Here is an 18,855-nt window from a genome sequence, read left to right on the forward strand (position 1 = left end):
TAAAAACGTGGTCAAGTTGGTTCTGAAAATTTGGACGTAGGGCGTAGCGTATAGCAAATGAACTTAAACGTCATCTGTCAAAGCGCTATATCGCCGCTATCAATTTGAATATTTTCGTTTTAAAAAGCGTTTAAAATGGTGTTTTCTCAAGAACAAAAAGTGTTTATCATAGAGTCCTACTTTAGAAATGGACGCAAGATTGATGGAATATGGAAGTATTCTATTGAGGAATGTTTCATAGAATTTCAAAATCAATTTCCCGGCGTTGTTGAGTACAAAATTTTTCAAAGTGCAGTTCAGCGTTGTGTTAATGTTTTTCGTGAAACGGGCAGTGTAACAAGAAAAGAAGGAAGCGGCCGACCTAAAAAGCGGACTGAAGAATTAAAAGAAAATGTCCAACAAATAATGGAAAATGCGCCAAGAACTTCTGTACGTGTTTTATCACAAATGGTGGGAGTATCAGTCGGTACCTGCCACACAGTGTTAAAAAAAGATTTGCGTTTGTTCTCCTATCGTTTAACTTGTCAGCAAGAACTTCATGAAGTTGATTTTCCGCGACGGGCTGTATTTTGTGTATGGTTTTTAAACAACTACGGTGAACTTCATAATATCACCTTTTTTTCTGATGAAGCTTAGTTTCATTTAAGTGGTTACGTAAACTCACAGAATATGAGAATGTGGTCTTCTGAAAAATCAGATAACTTTTTTTTCGAGGGCCCTCTACACGCTCAAAAAAATGGAGTTTGTTGTGCTCTCAATCGAATGAGGATTTATGGACCTAATTTTTTTAATGCTACTCTTACTGCGCAAAGGTATAGAGAAGAAATTATCGCTCCTTTTGTTAACCAGCTGGAAGAAAACGAAATTACAAACTTTTACTTTCAACAAGATGGCGCAAGGGCACATACGGCAGGCGAGACGATGAATATGTTGAGGGAAGTTTTCCAAAATCGACTAATAAGTCTCAATGCTGAACATGAATTTCCACCGAGGTCATGTGATATTACGCCGTGTGATTTCTTTTTGTGGCCTTACCTTAAAAACACTATTTTTGAACTGCCTATTCCTGATTTAAACCATCTGCAGGCTCGACTTATAGACAAGATTCGTGAAATTAACAATACCCCCGAGCATCTTAGAAAATGTCTTTAATTCTTTGAGGAACAGGTGTGAAAAGTGCTTGGAACAAGGAGGGGAACACTTTCAGCAGCTGCTTTAATTTATTGTTATAACAAGGAGGGGGACACTTTCCGCAGCTCCTTTAATTGTTTGTTATTGTTATCACGATTATTCTTTAAAATAAAGTTATATAGTCATTAACGTTATTGAAACTGACAGCTGCTATACAGCTCGTTGAGAAATGAGGTTAAGTTGGTCGCTATAAGCTACTCCCTACGTCCAATGTGTCAGAGCCAACTTCGACCACGTTTTTATTTGAACGCTAGTTACATGTTCTAAGCGAAACCTAGGGATTTTTTTAACGAAATATAGCAAACCTTCATGCGTCAAAAACAGTGCGTTGTTGTGTAATTTCATAGAAACACGATTTAATAAAATAATTTTTATTAAAAACCCTATGAATAAAATACAACAAATATCCATAAATCAATCTTTAAATCATTATAACAAATGTAAACATCCATTCATATCGATAAAATAGTGATACACTGACGTAACATAACATAATAAATAACGTTATCCTATTTAGTCAAACTGGCCCATTAAATTAAAGTAAATATATCCCATGTCGCGCTTGTTCCAACATATAATTTAATATATACAAATCCAGGATTCGGGATATGCTACCGACTTATCACGAACAGTAATGAACGACACTGTGGTGCTTCAACTCTATGCAGGGGACCTCTGGAAAATTCAAGTACGATTTCCCTATCAAAACCATCTTCTGGCACACACTAGATGATGGAATAATTTCTGAAAACACTTACTTGTTTTCGATTCATTTGTACTTTTGTTCAGTGCTCATGGAATATGTTTTTGTCCTATACTATCAACTCGGAACTCGGATAGTAAAGGATGAAAATACTCTCAGTATTCACTGAATGCAAAAATGGGAATAGATCGAAAACACTAGAAGAAAATTAATAGCAAAAGTTTTCCGAATTCACTTCATCGCCCTCTATGTCATTAAGTGGTTTTTATATACAAAAACAATCGTATTACTTCTGCGAAAAGACACTTCTATAAGGAAATAACGACGAGTATTTAACCACATAAATTAAATAAATAATTATTTGATCAACTGCCACGTCCAGTCGACGGCACACTCCCTCTGTGAAGTCAGAGCTAACCGACAGCTTTGGAACAAGCGCGACCAACTTACTCCCAAAAAAAAAACCTCCAAAGGGGATAACGCGATATAATACTAATCGCACAGTCCGATGTACAAACACCTAAAACGATTCAGTAAGAGTCGATGGTCCACACACAGTTGAATTGCAAACACCTAATGGTGTACACGTATTATCACGTAGTATTGTTCGGGCTGTCGCTGGGCTCCTTGTCTAAAGCCGTGTCCCCATCGCCGTTGTCCCACCCCACGCTGAACATCTCTTTGGCTTTCTTGTCCCACACCACCTTGTTCTTCTGAATCTCCTTGGTGTTGTGGGCCACGTTGTCGTCCGGCTGGCCGTAGTTGGGTGGGTTGGCGTAGGGGTCGTAGCCCAACACGGACAGCATTGGCGCTATGTCGGCCATGTCGCGCACCACCTCCTCGGGGATGTTACCCACCCATTTGGTGAGCGCCTCCAGGTTGACGGGTTTTATGACTTGGTCGGAGGAGCGCTCCACCCTGGAACAAACGAAATAGTTGTAAAAATGACGGTCCTGGTTAACAATCGTTGAAATATCGATTCGAAACGGACTATTTGATTTCTCTTGTTTATTGTTAAAAGTCAAAACACAAAAATGTCAGCTAAATGATGTCATATGTACAGGGAAACTTATTTCTAATGGGAAACGGATCTTCATAAGAAGCCTCAACATTTAGCTTTTAGTAAAGGTTGCTTAGAACTGACAAAACAACAATAATATACGTTGTTTGAGTACCGCTGGCTGTCGGTATAGTGTAAGAAACGGTTTGTGTAGAAAGTGTAAACAATGGAGGTGAAAGAAAAACACCGATTAATGGTCTGAAAGATTTATTGTTTATTTGGACACATATCTACTGCTGCGTTAGAATTAGTTGTTTCTTAACTGTCACTCTAAAAATATCTTGTATTTCGGTATTAATCTAATGTGGGTTAAATTGTACTAATCAAGTGATTAGTGTTTTATTACTTTTAATCTCATTCTGAGAATCCTTCAAACCTAACTAAATCTGAAGTCTGATTAGAGAAATCTCTATTTTAAAAAGAATTGGGCATGACAAAGAAGTTGATAATGTTCTATCCCTTTGGACTGAAACTACAGCATGGACTATTAGGCAGGACGTTTTTGTAAACGTGGATAATTCTTTAATTCGATGAGCTCGATTATGTGTTAACAAACTAAATAGTGACATAGAACATTTACTGTGATGTGTCATGAGAATACGTGTCATTCCCTCTCGACTTTAGCAGTTCTCAATAAGTTTGCATTATTTTTTGTTAAGGTAAATATTACTTTTTGTTTTTTACCTGCAGCACATCGTAATCCTTAAAAATTAGTTTCCAGTCTATAAACCCTGTAGATTTTGAAAATCGTAGTACCATACCATTCAAATATGATCCTTTGAATTCTACCAAAAAGATGTCTGGATTTATAATTGCATAGGCAATTATCGTTATTAAATTTCAAACGTAAATTTAAAAAAATGTAACAGGTTTCTGGTGTAACTATTTTAATATTATAAGTATAATAATATTATATTGTTAGTGATAAGTTTGGTCAAACATATGCTACTCAAAATGTTTGTCACAAAAAAATTGTTTTATGTCACGTTTCTCTAGAGAAGTTATTTTTTACATATTTTTTTAAATTTAAATTTCAAAAGAAATTTTGTAAAAAAAAATTGGAGGGATTTATTAATATGGATTTTTTATATCTGAATCCCGTATCAATTTTACACTTTATGTTGCACACTACTTCAATAATTTAAAAAAAAAATACAGTAAACCAAGTCAATAAATCGCATAAGCAATCGCAGCAGGCTCAGAATTTGCAAGTGAGATAAAGTTGTAGTTTCGAAATATGCACATCTTTGGAACAAAAAACAACAACAAAATAACAAAAAATATTTAAACTTTTTTTTTCTACTTCAATCTTGTTATTGGCCTGGATATCTATAAATCGATGTACTGTTCCCACATCGCTATATTGCAGTACGCAGACAATAATAACCATCTTTACTTACTGCCCATTCTCAGTTAAACGGAATATAAATTTTTGTGGTGATCCGTATTCGAAGGACCAAATTTCTGTAAATATTATCTAACTGTTTCCTTTTGCTCCAATGGAGTATGATTCTGATTTAATCTTATATTAAGAGTATAATAATTTAAACGTATTTAAACTGCCCCTGGATTATATTAAATTCACCCCCTAACCAACTTGATACCAGTTACATGGTTTTAATTAAGGGCACCTTCTACTTAATTGACTTAATTGACGTGACGCAGAAATCGAATTAAACAAAATTGCGAAAACGCCATCTATCTATATATTTGCCCGACGCGAAGCTTTCCAAATTGGAATTTCAATAGTAAGCGTTCCGCCAACGCAATTAAAAAAATTTATGCGACGGATCGTTATTTCATCGACACAATCGGAGTTAATATAAAATAGGCCGGGTCGCTTTTTATTTCCGTCATTTAAAAGCTTTATGAAAATCCAATTTAATAGAGATATCGGGAGTGGCGAGATAGCGAAACTAATTTTTTAACAGAAATTATGGGTTTAGTATATCACAGGTGCGTCAGATGCTGCAAATTTTCAGTTGTAATATTATTCGAACAAGGAAAAATTACGAGTGCAACGTTTACGTGAATGAAACTTAATGAGAAGTAAATTTGAAAAGGAAATCCGGCGGAGAGACGCTGAAAAGTTTGAAAGAACTTCGGAGAATTCGGAAAGAAAAATCCAAGGAAATTTTTAGGCGGTAGAAATCTATTGTACAAAATTGAATTAAACAATGAAAAAGAAACATCATTTTTTATTCAGGCGGGGTATTTATGCATATATTTTAATCAGTTTAGTTTTTTTATGATTACGACAACAGATGTGTTATATTGACACGAGATGTAAATGTTGTTTACAATCAACAATCATATTACATTATGGCCTATAAGGTTTTTATGGGTCATGTTGACACAAACGCGTTTAAAGCTTTAACTGAAAACGTTTGAAATTAATTTTTGTCGTTAAAGTTTTGCACTTCATGAAAAATATCACAAATAAATGTATGTAAATCTATCGAAAAATATTTTTAATAAAGTAAAATTAAATTGTATTTAAATGAAATTTTATTTATATTACGTAGTCAGGAAATGAATAACATTAAATTATTGTTTAATTTAAATGAAAACATATATTTTCAAATAACTGTTAATTAATATTCTGTCGGAGAGAATATTTTTTTTCCTTTGTTAAACAATTAATTAACGCCGCGTTAGAGACGAAAAGTACGTACAAGATCACGAAAGAAATATCTATTTCATCTCGAGTTGGATTTGAATGGAATATTGTTGCTACTCATATACAATTTTATATTATATTTTATATAACAAAGTATTATTTTATAGTCGCTTTCTAGCAACACATGCGTTATTTAAACTATTACCACACATTAAAATAAAACATTATTAGAGTTTTATTCCCGTGCCCATAGTTATTTCTAGGCTTCTCGAGAGTTCAATTTTGATAATATTACGCTGATCTTCATTTTCAACCTCTGCTAAAACGAAAATGTTTTGAACATTTACTAGAATTTTTTAAAGAATCAGTTGGCGTTTTGGTAGTTCATATGTATTTTTAAGAATTAATTTGTCATAATAAAATTAAAATTGTAAATGTTTTAATTTTGACGCAACAACTTATTGAGTTATGTATGATGGTAATAGATAATAATAATAAATGTTTTATTGTATCACCTGGTGGTAATATTTTAAATAACTAGATGAATTTCACAGGGTTTAACGACACTTACAGTGTACGATAATTCAATAAACAAAGAAATGTAAATAAAAAATTTAGATAAATTTGGAACGAATACACTGAAGATTAATTTTTCGAGACAAAACGTCTGAATCTGGTTCGGGCTGAGGTAGTACAGTATTGGGCTTGCAAAAATGTAATAAAATTTCCAGGGTCGTATTTAAAAAAATGAAGTTGATGATGGATCTGGAAAGACGAAACGTTATATATAAAAATTGATTATGCCATTCGATAAAGGGCAAAAAGTGGTCATGAGAAAGTGTTCTTGTTTTTTCAATATCACCTCAAACAAGGCTGAAATTCAACAAAAACGGATTTCCAAAGTTTCGTTTTTTTTTTCAAATATTTCGAAAATTAATCATGTTACCGTTTCCGAGATCCCTGTAGTGAGAGCGAATTTGTAACAACCTGTATATAGGGTTCTTTATGGTAAGTGGCCCATTAAACGTTTCAGAAAAACCAAAGATAATATATGATTCTAAAATTTTGTATACGGGGGTTATCAATTAAATTAATACTATAAACGTAGCACTTTCAGTTACACTGGAAGTAGTTGGCAACTTTTGTTATTTTAATTAAAACACTCTATATATTATTGCATTGCAAATATAAAAGTAAATGTGCTAGGACCGACTGAGAAGTTTTCGTTTGTTTATTTTATAATTCCATTGTCAAAATCGATTCATTGAATTCATTAATGATTTCTCTGCGGTGGTATGCGCACTCAATACGGTCATTCCGTGTTTGTATTGATACGAAAATCGTTAACTCAACTCGATTATTAACTACATGTACTTCCTATATTTAATATACCTATTTATTTTGTTGGAGGAAAAGACTTTTCCAACGCAAAGTGAAATAAATACAACGTGGCACAAAAAAGTTTTGGCAGTTTAAATGCGTCCGAATGGTCGTTTGTGGCGCCCTCTACAAGAGACAATGAAATCGTCGGTAAATTAGAATTTCTCATCCTAAAAAAACCCCAGATACGAAATTTCATGAAATTAGCTCAAAGTACTCAAAATATATTAAAGAAAATGTTATTTATTTTTTCAACACCCTGTATCTCGAAAACTAAGCGTTTATGATATACATTGTATATGACTTTCCCCCATTAATTTTCAACATAAAATCTACTGGTAAAGTTTGGCCTATCCCTTAACGGACACCCTGTATATACAGGGTGTTAGTAAATAAGTGCGACAAATTTCAGGGTGTGATTCTACATGAGAAAATAATGGCAGTTTGCTTATAAACGTATGTCCGCAAATGATTCGTTTTCCGAGATACGGGGTGTCAAAGTTTTTCTTAAAAACTGACGATTTAATTTATTGCTCTGAAACCGGTCGAGATGTGCAAATGAAATTTGGTGGGTTTTAAGAGGTAGTTATTGCGCATTTTTTGACACGCAATTAAGAATTTTATGTTCATCATTGGCGCGCGTACGGGTAATAATCTCAATTTTTTTAAAGAAAAAAATGGTACGCCACTGAGATATTACAAATTAAAAATCATTTTTGAATTCCTCGTTCAATTTGTGACAAAAAATCTCTCTTGCCTTTTCTTCGTATGGGGCGCCGTTTTGATGCAAAAAAATAAAACATCTTAACGCGTATTTTTTATTTCTTTAATACATTATCAAGAACTATCTAATACAATAACATTAAACCAGAACAATAACAGAAAATAACACTAATAAAATTTTGAAAAGGCGCAAAGCTACAACAAATGTTCAAAATGACCTCCCTCAGACGTGACACAAGATTCAACTCTTCGCCTCATTGATTGTCGTATTCGCGCAAATATTCCTGGTATATTTCTTATTGTCTCACAGCCGACTATAATTCGATTCCTCAGGTCATCAACATTTTCAACGGGAGTGGAATAAACTAATGACTTAAGAAAACCCCAAATGCAAAAATCAAGAGGATTTAAATCCGGCGATCGAGCAGGCCAATGTTCCGTACCTCCCCTACCTATCCAACGATTTGGATATACTGTGTCTAAGTGATTACGTACATTAATGCTAAAATGGGCTGGTGCACCATCATGCATGTACCATAGGTGTTGTCTCAGCTGTAGAGGAATTTCTTCAAGAAGAACAGGTAACTCTTCCTGTAGGAAATTAAGATAAGATTCGCCTGTTAGTCGTTGTGGGAGGAAATATGGACCGATTAAATGATCATCAATTACCCCAAGCCATACATTTACGGAAAACTGATGCTGAAAATGAGCTTCAAAGATTCCATGGGGGTTTTCCTCAGCCCATAAGTGATTGTTATGGAAATTTCGTATACACTGTCGTCCAAAAGTAGCCTCGTCAGTAAACAAAACGGCATTTAAAAAATTAGGAATTTGAGCGATTTGATGATTAATCCATTGGCAAAAAAATAGGCGCGGAAAAAAGTCTCTAGGTAGTAGAGCTTGCACACGTTCAATATGAAACGGATACAATTGCTGTTCTTTAAGAATTTTAAATACAGTGAAGTTGCTTACATTCAATATGTTGGCAATTTTTCGAGTACTTGTTTCAGGTGACTCCGCAATTAACTCGAGAACTGCTTCTTCTAGTTGCACAGTTCGTACTTCTCGAGGGCGCCCACAGTCAACCGTTTGTTTCTTAAATGAACCATTTTCGCGCAAACGTTGATGAAGACGAGCAAATATTGTGTGATGAGGTACCCTACGTCCTGGATACAACTCAGCATACAATCGTCGAGCTTGCCGACCATTTCCATTACTTCGACCATAGACAAAATGCATGTCTGACAATTCCGCATTTGTAAAATTTTCCATTCTTTTCGATAAAAGAAAAATTAATTACTTATTAACACTAATGTTATAGCAAACTAAAACCTTAATAAATTAATAATGACGAAACGCTAATTTGACATTTCTTAAAAATATTCGTATATAACACACAAATGTTGACAGTAGCTTACTAGGTAATGTATTAAAGAAATAAAAAATACGCGTTAAGATGTTTTATTTTTTTTGCATCAAAACGGCGCCCCATACGAAGAAAAGGCAAGGGAGATTTTTTGTCACAAATTGAACGAGGAATTCATAAATGATTTTTAATTTGTAATGTGGCGTACCATTTTTTTCTTTAAAAAATTGAGATTATTACCCGTACGCGCGTCAATGATGAACATAAAATTCTTAATTTTGTGTCAAAAAATGCGCAATAACTACCTCTTAAAACCCACCAAATTTCATTTGCATCTCGACCGGTTTCAGAGCAATAAATTAAATCGTCAGTTTTTAAGAAAAACTTTTGACACCCCGTATCTCGGAAAACGAATCATCTGCGGACATATGTTTATAAGCAAACTGCCATTATTTTCTCATGTAAAATCGCCCCCTGAAATTTGTCGCACTTATTTACTAACACCCTGTATAACATTTTTTAGAAAAAATAAATCGATATGGCATACTATCTACAAACGCTGTTAAGCGAAAGATTATACAATAAAGCACTCACTTGCTGAGTTCGATCCCATTGTTGATGAAGTCCTCGTGATGCAGCACCGAATCGTTCCAAGGAATGTCCAGAAACTTAAGCACCTTCTGCATCCACTCTTTGGGGTGAAGCACCAGCTGCTCGTAGGGCACACGCAGACACTTCCCCGAGCCTAACTCCCTGCACTGATTATTCATAGCCTCCACGGCGCTGTTCCATTTTTTCAGGCATTGCCTGTAGCTACTCAGATCGAAACCGGTGATGGTTACCTTCCTGAAAGCAGAAGAAATAGATCACATAGAGGAACAATTTTTCTTCATCTCCACTGATTTTTAAAAGTAGAGTCTTGACTCACCTGGATATGATGGAATGGGCGGTGGCCCTTCCGTCCCTCACCATAAAGATGAACTTGGCGTTGGGGAAGAGATCAATGACATAGGTGCCCATCTTGATGGTGAGTGGGTCTTTGTTGCACAGTCTGGCGGCCGGCTGGCCGTGCTTGGCTATGATTTCTAAGGTGAAGGCGGCGATCGCGGAGTCCAAGACAGACTTGGTGATGCCGGCTTGTTCGAGGCGCATCGATTCCTTTTCGGATTTGAGCCAGTGGAAGCGCATTTGCAGGAGGCGGGGGATCACTCGCGTCTCTTGGCCGCATCTGGAACAAGAGGATCAATTTTGATGAATAGAGTTTAAATTAGCCGGCCCTGAATACTATATATAGGACATTGCGACCTCAAAATACACCACCGACGAAATTGTACAGGCGATTCTCTGACCAAAAATAAGGAAGAAGGTGCATGTAAAAGTAGACCCACAGACGTTTTGTCACTTTGACATACAGGGAGATAGTATTTTATTAGATTTTTCCGTATTTAAACTTTTACTTCAAGTTATAGTCCACAGTACAGGCCCCCTCTGGAAAGTTGATTACCACATACTTTATAACTCCTGAGGAGCTTCGTTTTGACGAGTCTACCACATTTTTCCTCCGCGACTTTTCTCGATTCCTCCGCTTTTCCACTCGGAAAAGTCCAAAAACATGGCAATTTCCCGGGGTCTTGAAAACTCAAGACCACATCTTTTATTTTTAGCTTAAGTAACTGGAAATTTTGTTGCAAATGCCGATTTAAATTTGTCCGACAGAAATTCCTCCGACATTGACGTGTCTACCGGTCGAAACATGCCAAAATAACAGGGTATTGAAAATCAATTACCACATAGGTAATTTTTAGTAAAATTAATTGTAAATAATTAATTCAGTCAAAAAGTATTGTTGTCCGACAAATTTCAAGCCGCGTTTTTTCAGTCCGACAGCTGGAAATCGGAATTTTCACGGGGTATGAAAAATCGATTACCACATGTCGGACAAAAATAACACACGATAGAAAAGTGTTTTTTATAAGCAAAAATTGTAATGTCCGACAAAAATATATCCGCAAATCGTCAGTCCGACAAAAAATGATGAAAAAAATTTCGTAAAAAATGTGCACATGTATTTATAATTTCTAATAAGGTATTTTCATGTATTAAGCAAAATTCCATATAAATATACAATACAGGGTGTTTCAGAAAGACCTCCCGTAAATACAGGGGGTGAGGACGACAAAAAATAAGAATTTTTTGTCATATGAACTATATGTCTATCTCCTCTTCTCAAAGCTCAAGCTTACTTTGAGAAAAGTCACTTATTTTATAGTGTAATATTGTAAGAGTTTAATTAAAAGCCTTTTTTCTCGAAAATCGTCCACATTAGGAAGTTCTAACAAGAGTACATTATTTTTAGAAAATAAAATTGTACAATAGAAATTAGAGCCCGACTGGTAAAAAACCTAACCTTAAAAAAAATATAACTTAAATTGTAATAAGAATGTAGCATAACTAGCGCTTTCTATGAAATATACAAAAAATAATTAGACTAGCGTATTTGGCACCCTTAAAAACCTCGGGCTACCAAATTTCATAAAAATATTTCGCACTATTTGGAAATTTTCATAAAAATGTTATTTAAAAAATTTTATTTTGTCTCTCTGTATCTCGAAAACAAGAGGAGATAGACATAGAGTTCATAAGACAAAAAATTCTCATTTTTTATCATACTATCACCCTCTTTATTTACGGGAGGTCTTTCTGAAACACCCTGTATATATTTTTCGTTTTATTCTTGTAATTGTAAATCTCTATATGCTCAATTTAGCCAAATAAATATCGAGAAAAGAATTAAACGATTTCAAAAAAGTATGTATGGTGTAAAAAAATTATGCACAAAAGTTTTGGGATTTTCTTTTAGAAAAATAGGAAAATTTTTGTAAAGAAAAATAACAAACGCGAATGAAAACTTGAAAGAGAAAAAAGGATTTTTATATCAAGTATAATATTAATTTATTTAGAAATAATGCATTATGCACTAAGATCGTATTAATCGCCTCAAAAATAACTTCATTTGTTTATAACTTTTAAATTTTTAAGCATAAAATAAGCAATATTATAATTATTTATTTGAAACAAATAATAATTTACATAATAATAATTAATAACCATTTATAAATATGAAATTTTTGGAGTGAAAAAATTAAATTTCATCACGTTTATTGATTTATTGATTTTTTAATAATTTGCGGACATTAAATCGTCGGACACTTATATCACTATTTTGTACAGTAAATTTAAAAGTGGAAAAAATGAAAATTAGATATGTGGTAATCGATTTTTCATACCCCGTGAAAATTCCGATTTCCAGCTGTCGGACTGAAAAAACGCGGCTTGAAATTTGTCGGACAACAATACTTTTTGACTGAATTAATTATTTACAATTAATTTTACTAAAAATTACCTATGTGGTAATTGATTTTCAATACCCTGTTATTTTGGCATGTTTCGACCGGTAGACACGTCAATGTCGGAGGAATTTCTGTCGGACAAATTTAAATCGGCATTCGCAACAAAATTTCCAGTTACTTAAGCTAAAAATAAAAGATGTGGTCTTGAGTTTTCAAGACCCCGGGAAATTGCCATGTTTTTAGACTTTTCCGAGTGGAAAAGCGGAGGAATCGAGAAAAGTCGTAGAGGAAAAATGTGGTAGACTGGTCAAAAGGATGCCCCTCAGGAGTTACAAAATATGTGGTAATCAACTTTCCAGGGGGGGCCTGTACTGTGGACTATTAGTTAATAGGGACTACTTTAAAAGGCGATGTGTATAAAAAAATCACGAGATCGAAAAGTTAAAAGATAAAACAATTTGATTTTTCAAAATAAAAGGGACCATAGAAGATTCCGATGGATCATTTGAATTTTTCGGCGGTTTCAAATTTGAAAGGATTACACAGGCTGACAAAATTTGGCCAACCCTTTAACCCAGAAAGCAGAATGTACTTCTCCGAAGGAATTTGGTGCGCTGAATTATTTGAATCCCAGGTACCAAAGGACCCCGCACAAATCTTATGGAAATTGGGTCCCGGTCAAATTCGCTGAATTTTTGATATGTGATAGAGTTCGTCATACTGGTCAATTGTCTCAATGGCCACAAAGCTCAAAAATGGATAGTTTGGCCGGTACAGAGCTTTAAAGCTCCGAATATCCTCCACGGATTTATGTATATGCGCAGTGTGTATAGACTTTTGAAATAGCCTATTTCATTTTTTTTATTATCTAGGTTTATATTTTTGAGGTTGCTGAATTCAGATCTGTTGTTAGATTTTCAAAATTGACAGTTGGCAGCTGTCAAATAGCTGTCAATGTGCTATAATAAAGCCAAAAACTTGTTTTTTTATGTTTTATCTTTCTTTTTTTTTAGTTCGATAAGTTCAAAGACGATATCAAATCAATAACAATGACTATCGGCAGCTGTCATTTAGCTGTCAACAATTCTTCAAAGTCCGGTAATAAAGTCAAAAAATTATTTTTTGTTTATAACTTCAAGTTTTTTAGATAAGTGAATATAAATATGATATAAAATTATGTAGTCATCAGCTTACAGCTGTCAACAAGCTGTCAACTAACTGTCAAAATGCAATAATAAAGTCAAAAAGTTACTTTTTTTAAAAAGCTTTAAGTTGCTTAGATCACTGAGTTCAAAAGTGATGTCATAAACTTATATCATGTTTGATTTCTTATCCACAAAGTTAAGCACAAAAAATAAGTTACTTGCTCTATTATTGCATTTTGACAGTTAGTTGACAGCTTGTTGACAGCTGTAAGCTGATGACTACATAATTTTATATCATATTTATATTCACTTATCTAAAAAACTTGAAGTTATAAACAAAAAATAATTTTTTGACTTTATTACCGGACTTTGAAGAATTGTTGACAGCTAAATGACAGCTGCCGATAGTCATTGTTATTGATTTGATATCGTCTTTGAACTTATCGAACTAAAAAAAAAGAAAGATAAAACATAAAAAAACAAGTTTTTGGCTTTATTATAGCACATTGACAGCTATTTGACAGCTGCCAACTGTCAATTTTGAAAATCTAACAACAGATCTGAATTCAGCAACCTCAAAAATATAAACCTAGATAATAAAAAAAATGAAATAGGCTATTTCAAAAGTCTATACACACTGCGCATATACATAAATCCGTGGAGGATATTCGGAGCTTTAAAGCTCTGTACCGGCCAAACTATCCATTTTTGAGCTTTGTGGCCATTGAGACAATTGACCAGTATGATGAACTCTATCACATATCAAAAATTCAGCGAATTTGACCGGGACCCAATTTCCATAAGATTTGTGCGGGGTCCTTTCTCAATTGGCTCTGGTTTTCGAGTTATCCAAACCTAAAAGTGCTAAAATCGCGATTTAGTTAGTTTAACGGATTTATCAACCTCGCTATGACGTTAAAATAACGTCTTCAAACTATTTGGTTGAGACAAATTTGATGTTGCATGATGCATTTTTTGAGGAGCGAATTTTTGTGGAAGTCGATAAATTAATAATTTTCTTAAAATATTTGTAACCAAAACAAAATTCCCGGGATAATTTAAGCAACTGGTGTATTCGGTAAGAAAATTTAAGACCAAAATTGTGAATAAAATTAAAAATCGAATCTAACAATTAGAAGTCGATTCATCGCAATCAAAATTGTAAAGATAAAGAATGCCGTGTTAGCCAAGTTGATTTATCACATTGACGTTAATTAGTTGATGCAAACTCCTGATTGATCTAGTATCCTCGAAATGTTTCAAAATGTTTCATTTGAAGATTATCAAAAAAATTTAATGTATTTATTGAATTTTGTAATAATAGACTAGGCGGTATCTGTTTTGGTTTGGGTGAATCGTATTATATCAACGGAGATTTTTGGCTTTTTGGCTTCAAATATCACTAGAAATGAAAATTCTTCTATGCGCATAAAAAGATACGTGGGCTTAACGTTTGGCGGCACAATATGTATAAAAAATTCGAAAAATGTAATATTTTTCTTCCTATTTAATTATGTATCTTTTCAAAAGTTGATTTTAGGCGAAAATGGAAGAGAAAAAAAATGTTTGTAATTCAATTTTTTACAAAATATGACTAGTTACAAATCGAATGAATCATGATTATTATTGTAAAAATCGAAAAAATTGCCAAAAATGGGGTTAAAAAACATTACTTTTTAGGGAATTTTTTTGGGATCTTTAAATTGGGTATAGGTCCTTTATCTTGGTTCAAGAAAACTTCACATTATGTAGAATCATCTCACCAAATTTCATCAAAATCGGTTCGATAGATTTTGTATAATAATTTTGCTATCCAGATTTAAAAAACAAAATTTTGCACAGCAAAAACCAAGGCCCTTAGATACTTGAAAATTTAATCACATATAGAAAGGGCTCTCAAGTTTTCAAACGCTTTTTGAAAAATTCGAATGTGTCAATTAGGAGAGGTCGAATTTTTGTACTTATAAACAATTAAAATAACTTTGTGAATATTCAACCAAATCTATTTTTTAAAATATATTTTAAAAGTTCTTGGAAAGACGCTTCTTTAAAAAACAACAGATCTGTTGGTCAATTAGTTATGTAGTTATAGACGATCAAAGTTAACCGTCATTTACACTAAATGTACTGGGACATCCGGGCTAATTTTTCGAAAAATACCTTTGGTATTTCGAGTACTTACCAGTTTGCAATATTTTTCTTCATTGGCAACCTACTTTAAAATGTTAAATTATTTATGCAAGCGAGAAATTCAAGAAAATCGTACGGGTTTAATATCTCAGCTTCTAGAGGTCCGATTTTGATGATTTTTTTTTAAATCGATGTCACGCGATTAAAAAAAAAAAAACAATTAGCGTATATTTTCAAATGCCTATCGTTAATAATAATTATTTATCTTTAAACTTCTTTAATTATCAACTTTATTTTTTTATTGTATCAAAGGTAAGTGCATAAACTTATATACTGTTTACCAAAGATCAAAAACAAATTTATTTAAATATTCTAAAATTGTTTAAACAACAATTATTTTCAAAATATGTCGAAAATTAGTAATATAATGAGTTAATTTGTCATTTGCTTATATTTTAAACAATAAATAATATTGAATTATACTTTAATCACAAACAAAATTAATATTAAAAATAGAATATTTCTTTCATTTCAATTTAATATTTCGTATTCGAATACGACCTTGAAAAAAAATAGATTTTCTTGAATCTCTCGCTTGCATAAATAACTTTAAACACATTTTAAAGTAGGTTGCCAATGAAGAAAAGTATTGCAAATTTAGACCGTTTGAAAGATTGAGAGCCCTTCTATACAGGGTGTTAAAAAAAGAGTGTAAAATATTTCAGGAGGCAATAGTATGAACCAAAATAAGCAGAAAAGTCTTAATAAGCATGGGTCCGCAAAGTAACGGTTGCGGAGATATGGACCACTATTCGTTTTTCAAACATTTTATTTTATTAGGAATAAACCGACAAAGGAAGCTTTTAACAAACAAAAAACAAAGTTACAGAAGATGTTCAAAGTGCCCTCCGTCCATTTCCAAGCAGGCACGACATCTTCGTCTCAACGATATTCGAACTCTTTCGAAAACACCCTCCTTGGTTTGGATTTCTTGACACTTTTGATTAATCCGTAGCTGCAGCTCTTCCAGGCTATTTACAGGAGTACCATACACTAATGTCTTCAAATATCCCCAAACAAAGAAATCTAGAGGGTTCAGATCAGGCGATCTTGGAGGCCATAAAACAGGTCCGGCCCTTCCTACCCATCTATGTGGAAAAGTTTGGTGTAAATGCTCTCTAACGGCCATGGAAAAATGAGCTGGAGCACCATCATGCTGGAACCACATTTGTTGCCTCTGATTCAAAGGAATGTCTTCCAAAAACTCATACAGTGTGTTCTGCAGAAAGTTGAGGTAAGCAGCGCCTGTTAATCGGTTTGGTAAAACAACAGGACCTAGAAACCTGTCACCTACAATACCCATCCAAATGTTTAATGAAAAACGTGCCTGATGTCCAGATTCTATTAGAGCATGAGGATTTTCGTCGGCCCAAATATGCGTATTGTGAAAATTAAACACTCCATTTCTTGTGAACCCGGCCTCATCAGTAAAAAGAATGTTTGCAAGAAAACGAGGGTCTTCAGCATCATGACGTAGAAACCAGCGGCAAAAAACCAAACGTGCTTGATGATCATTTATTGGATTTAAGGCCTGTACTCGTTGCACATGGTATGGATAAAGCAGTTGCTCGTGAAGGATTCTCCAAACAAGAGGACCACTAATTCCTACCTCGGCTGATATTCTCCGCACACTCGTACCTGGATTCTGCTCTACCAGTGCTAGAATTTCTTCTTCTGCTCTAGGAGTGGATACCGACCTTGGTCTTCCGGATAAATGGCACTGTTTGCTCAAGGAACCGGTATCACGCAATCTTTGGTGAATTCTTCCAAACATGCGTTGTGAAGGAATCTGGCGATTTGGATAAGCGTCAACATAAAGACGTCGCGCTTCGGTGGCGTTCCCATTAGCACGACCATACATGAAATGCATGTCTGTTAATTCTGCGTTAGAGTAACCAGCCATAGCGAAAGAAAACTTGTGCACTGAGAACAACTGTCAAATACGTACTGTTTATTTCACTAAACATCAACCAACTATTATAAGAAAATACACAACGTTTTTGCAAAATAAAAAAAGGGGCTAAAAACATAAAACATTCCATATCTCCGCAACCGTTACTTTGCGGACCCATGTTTATTGAGACTTTTCTGGTCATTTTGGTTCATACTATTACTTCTTTAAATAGTTTACACTCTTTTTTTAACACCCTGTATATGATTAAATTTTCAAATATCTGAGGGCCTTAGGTTTTGTAAAAAATTTAATTGCAAACAATTTTTTCCTCTTCCATTTTCGCCTAAAATCAACTATTGAAAAGATACATAATTAAATAGGAAGAAAAATATGACTTTTTTCGAATTTTTTTAACATATTGTGCCGCCAAAAGTTAAGCCTACGTTTTATTTATGCGCATAGAAAAATTTTCATTTCTAGTGATATTTGAAAGCCAAAAAGCCAAAAATTTCCGTGGATATACGATTCACCTAAATATGGACTTTTTGAAACAGATATCGTTTGGAGTATAAGTCATATAAAATAGACGACGTCATCTAAATTGTCAAAAAATTATGTCGAGGGTACCTACAATGAGAAAGACTTTCGGAATTATTTTTATGTTGTAGTAGAAACGTTAAATAGGCACCATGGATGTTATAGGATAATAATTCCCTCGGGAAGTATAACGTCAACCTCAGCGGCTTTATTATCCATATAACACCCTAGGTACGTTAATAACAAACTATGATAATCAAAGAACAACGATTGTCGCTTATAGAACCAGGGACGGAACGTAACTTATACCACTGTTACAAACGGTAGCAATAAAAAATATTAAGTGAACGGGAACGACGCAAAATATTTCTAGAGAGCGGCAGGTCTAACCATCCTGAATCTCCCTTGTCTAAATAGGTGCAATGAAAAGGCAATCCTGAATCTCCCTTGTCTAAATAGGTGCAATGAAAATCGGTGCCTTCGTTCTACTCGTAGCAGCTCCTCTGCGGTCGAACGGCTCCAATTCCGCCAAATTAGAATTGATCTCTGGTGGAACACTGGAAGGGTTTCATCAAAGGAGAGGGCCGAGACGGGCGGATGTTGTAACAAAGGCAGTCTCGGGAATGTTTTATTCGTAGTCGCCCCCGGCGAGATATATCGGGATAAGATGAAAGGGCGCCGCGAACGGCACAGAAA

General features: G+C 34.1%; 1 protein-coding gene across 3 annotated transcripts in view; it reads right to left on the reverse strand.

Moving 5' to 3' along the window:
* Window positions 1–1,559: 1,559 nt before the first annotated feature.
* Window positions 1,560–18,855, reverse strand: part of LOC108904589 (protein-tyrosine sulfotransferase) — a 464,159-nt gene continuing 446,863 nt past the window's right edge. For all 3 annotated transcript variants that reach the window (XM_018707207.1, XM_018707208.1, XM_018707209.1), the window contains 3 exons: window positions 9,972–10,271; window positions 9,638–9,889; window positions 1,560–2,812 (listed from right to left, as the gene is read on the reverse strand). In XM_018707207.1, the coding sequence (XP_018562723.1) occupies window positions 2,488–2,812; window positions 9,638–9,889; window positions 9,972–10,271 (877 nt within the window). In that variant the 3' untranslated portion in view covers window positions 1,560–2,487. The remainder of the gene's footprint in view (window positions 2,813–9,637; window positions 9,890–9,971; window positions 10,272–18,855) is intronic.

The sequence above is a fragment of the Anoplophora glabripennis genome, unplaced genomic scaffold (genome assembly GCF_000390285.2).
Source record: "Anoplophora glabripennis isolate ALB-LARVAE unplaced genomic scaffold, Agla_2.0 scaffold131, whole genome shotgun sequence".
In the NCBI taxonomy this organism is placed as follows: Eukaryota; Metazoa; Arthropoda; class Insecta; order Coleoptera; family Cerambycidae; genus Anoplophora; species Anoplophora glabripennis.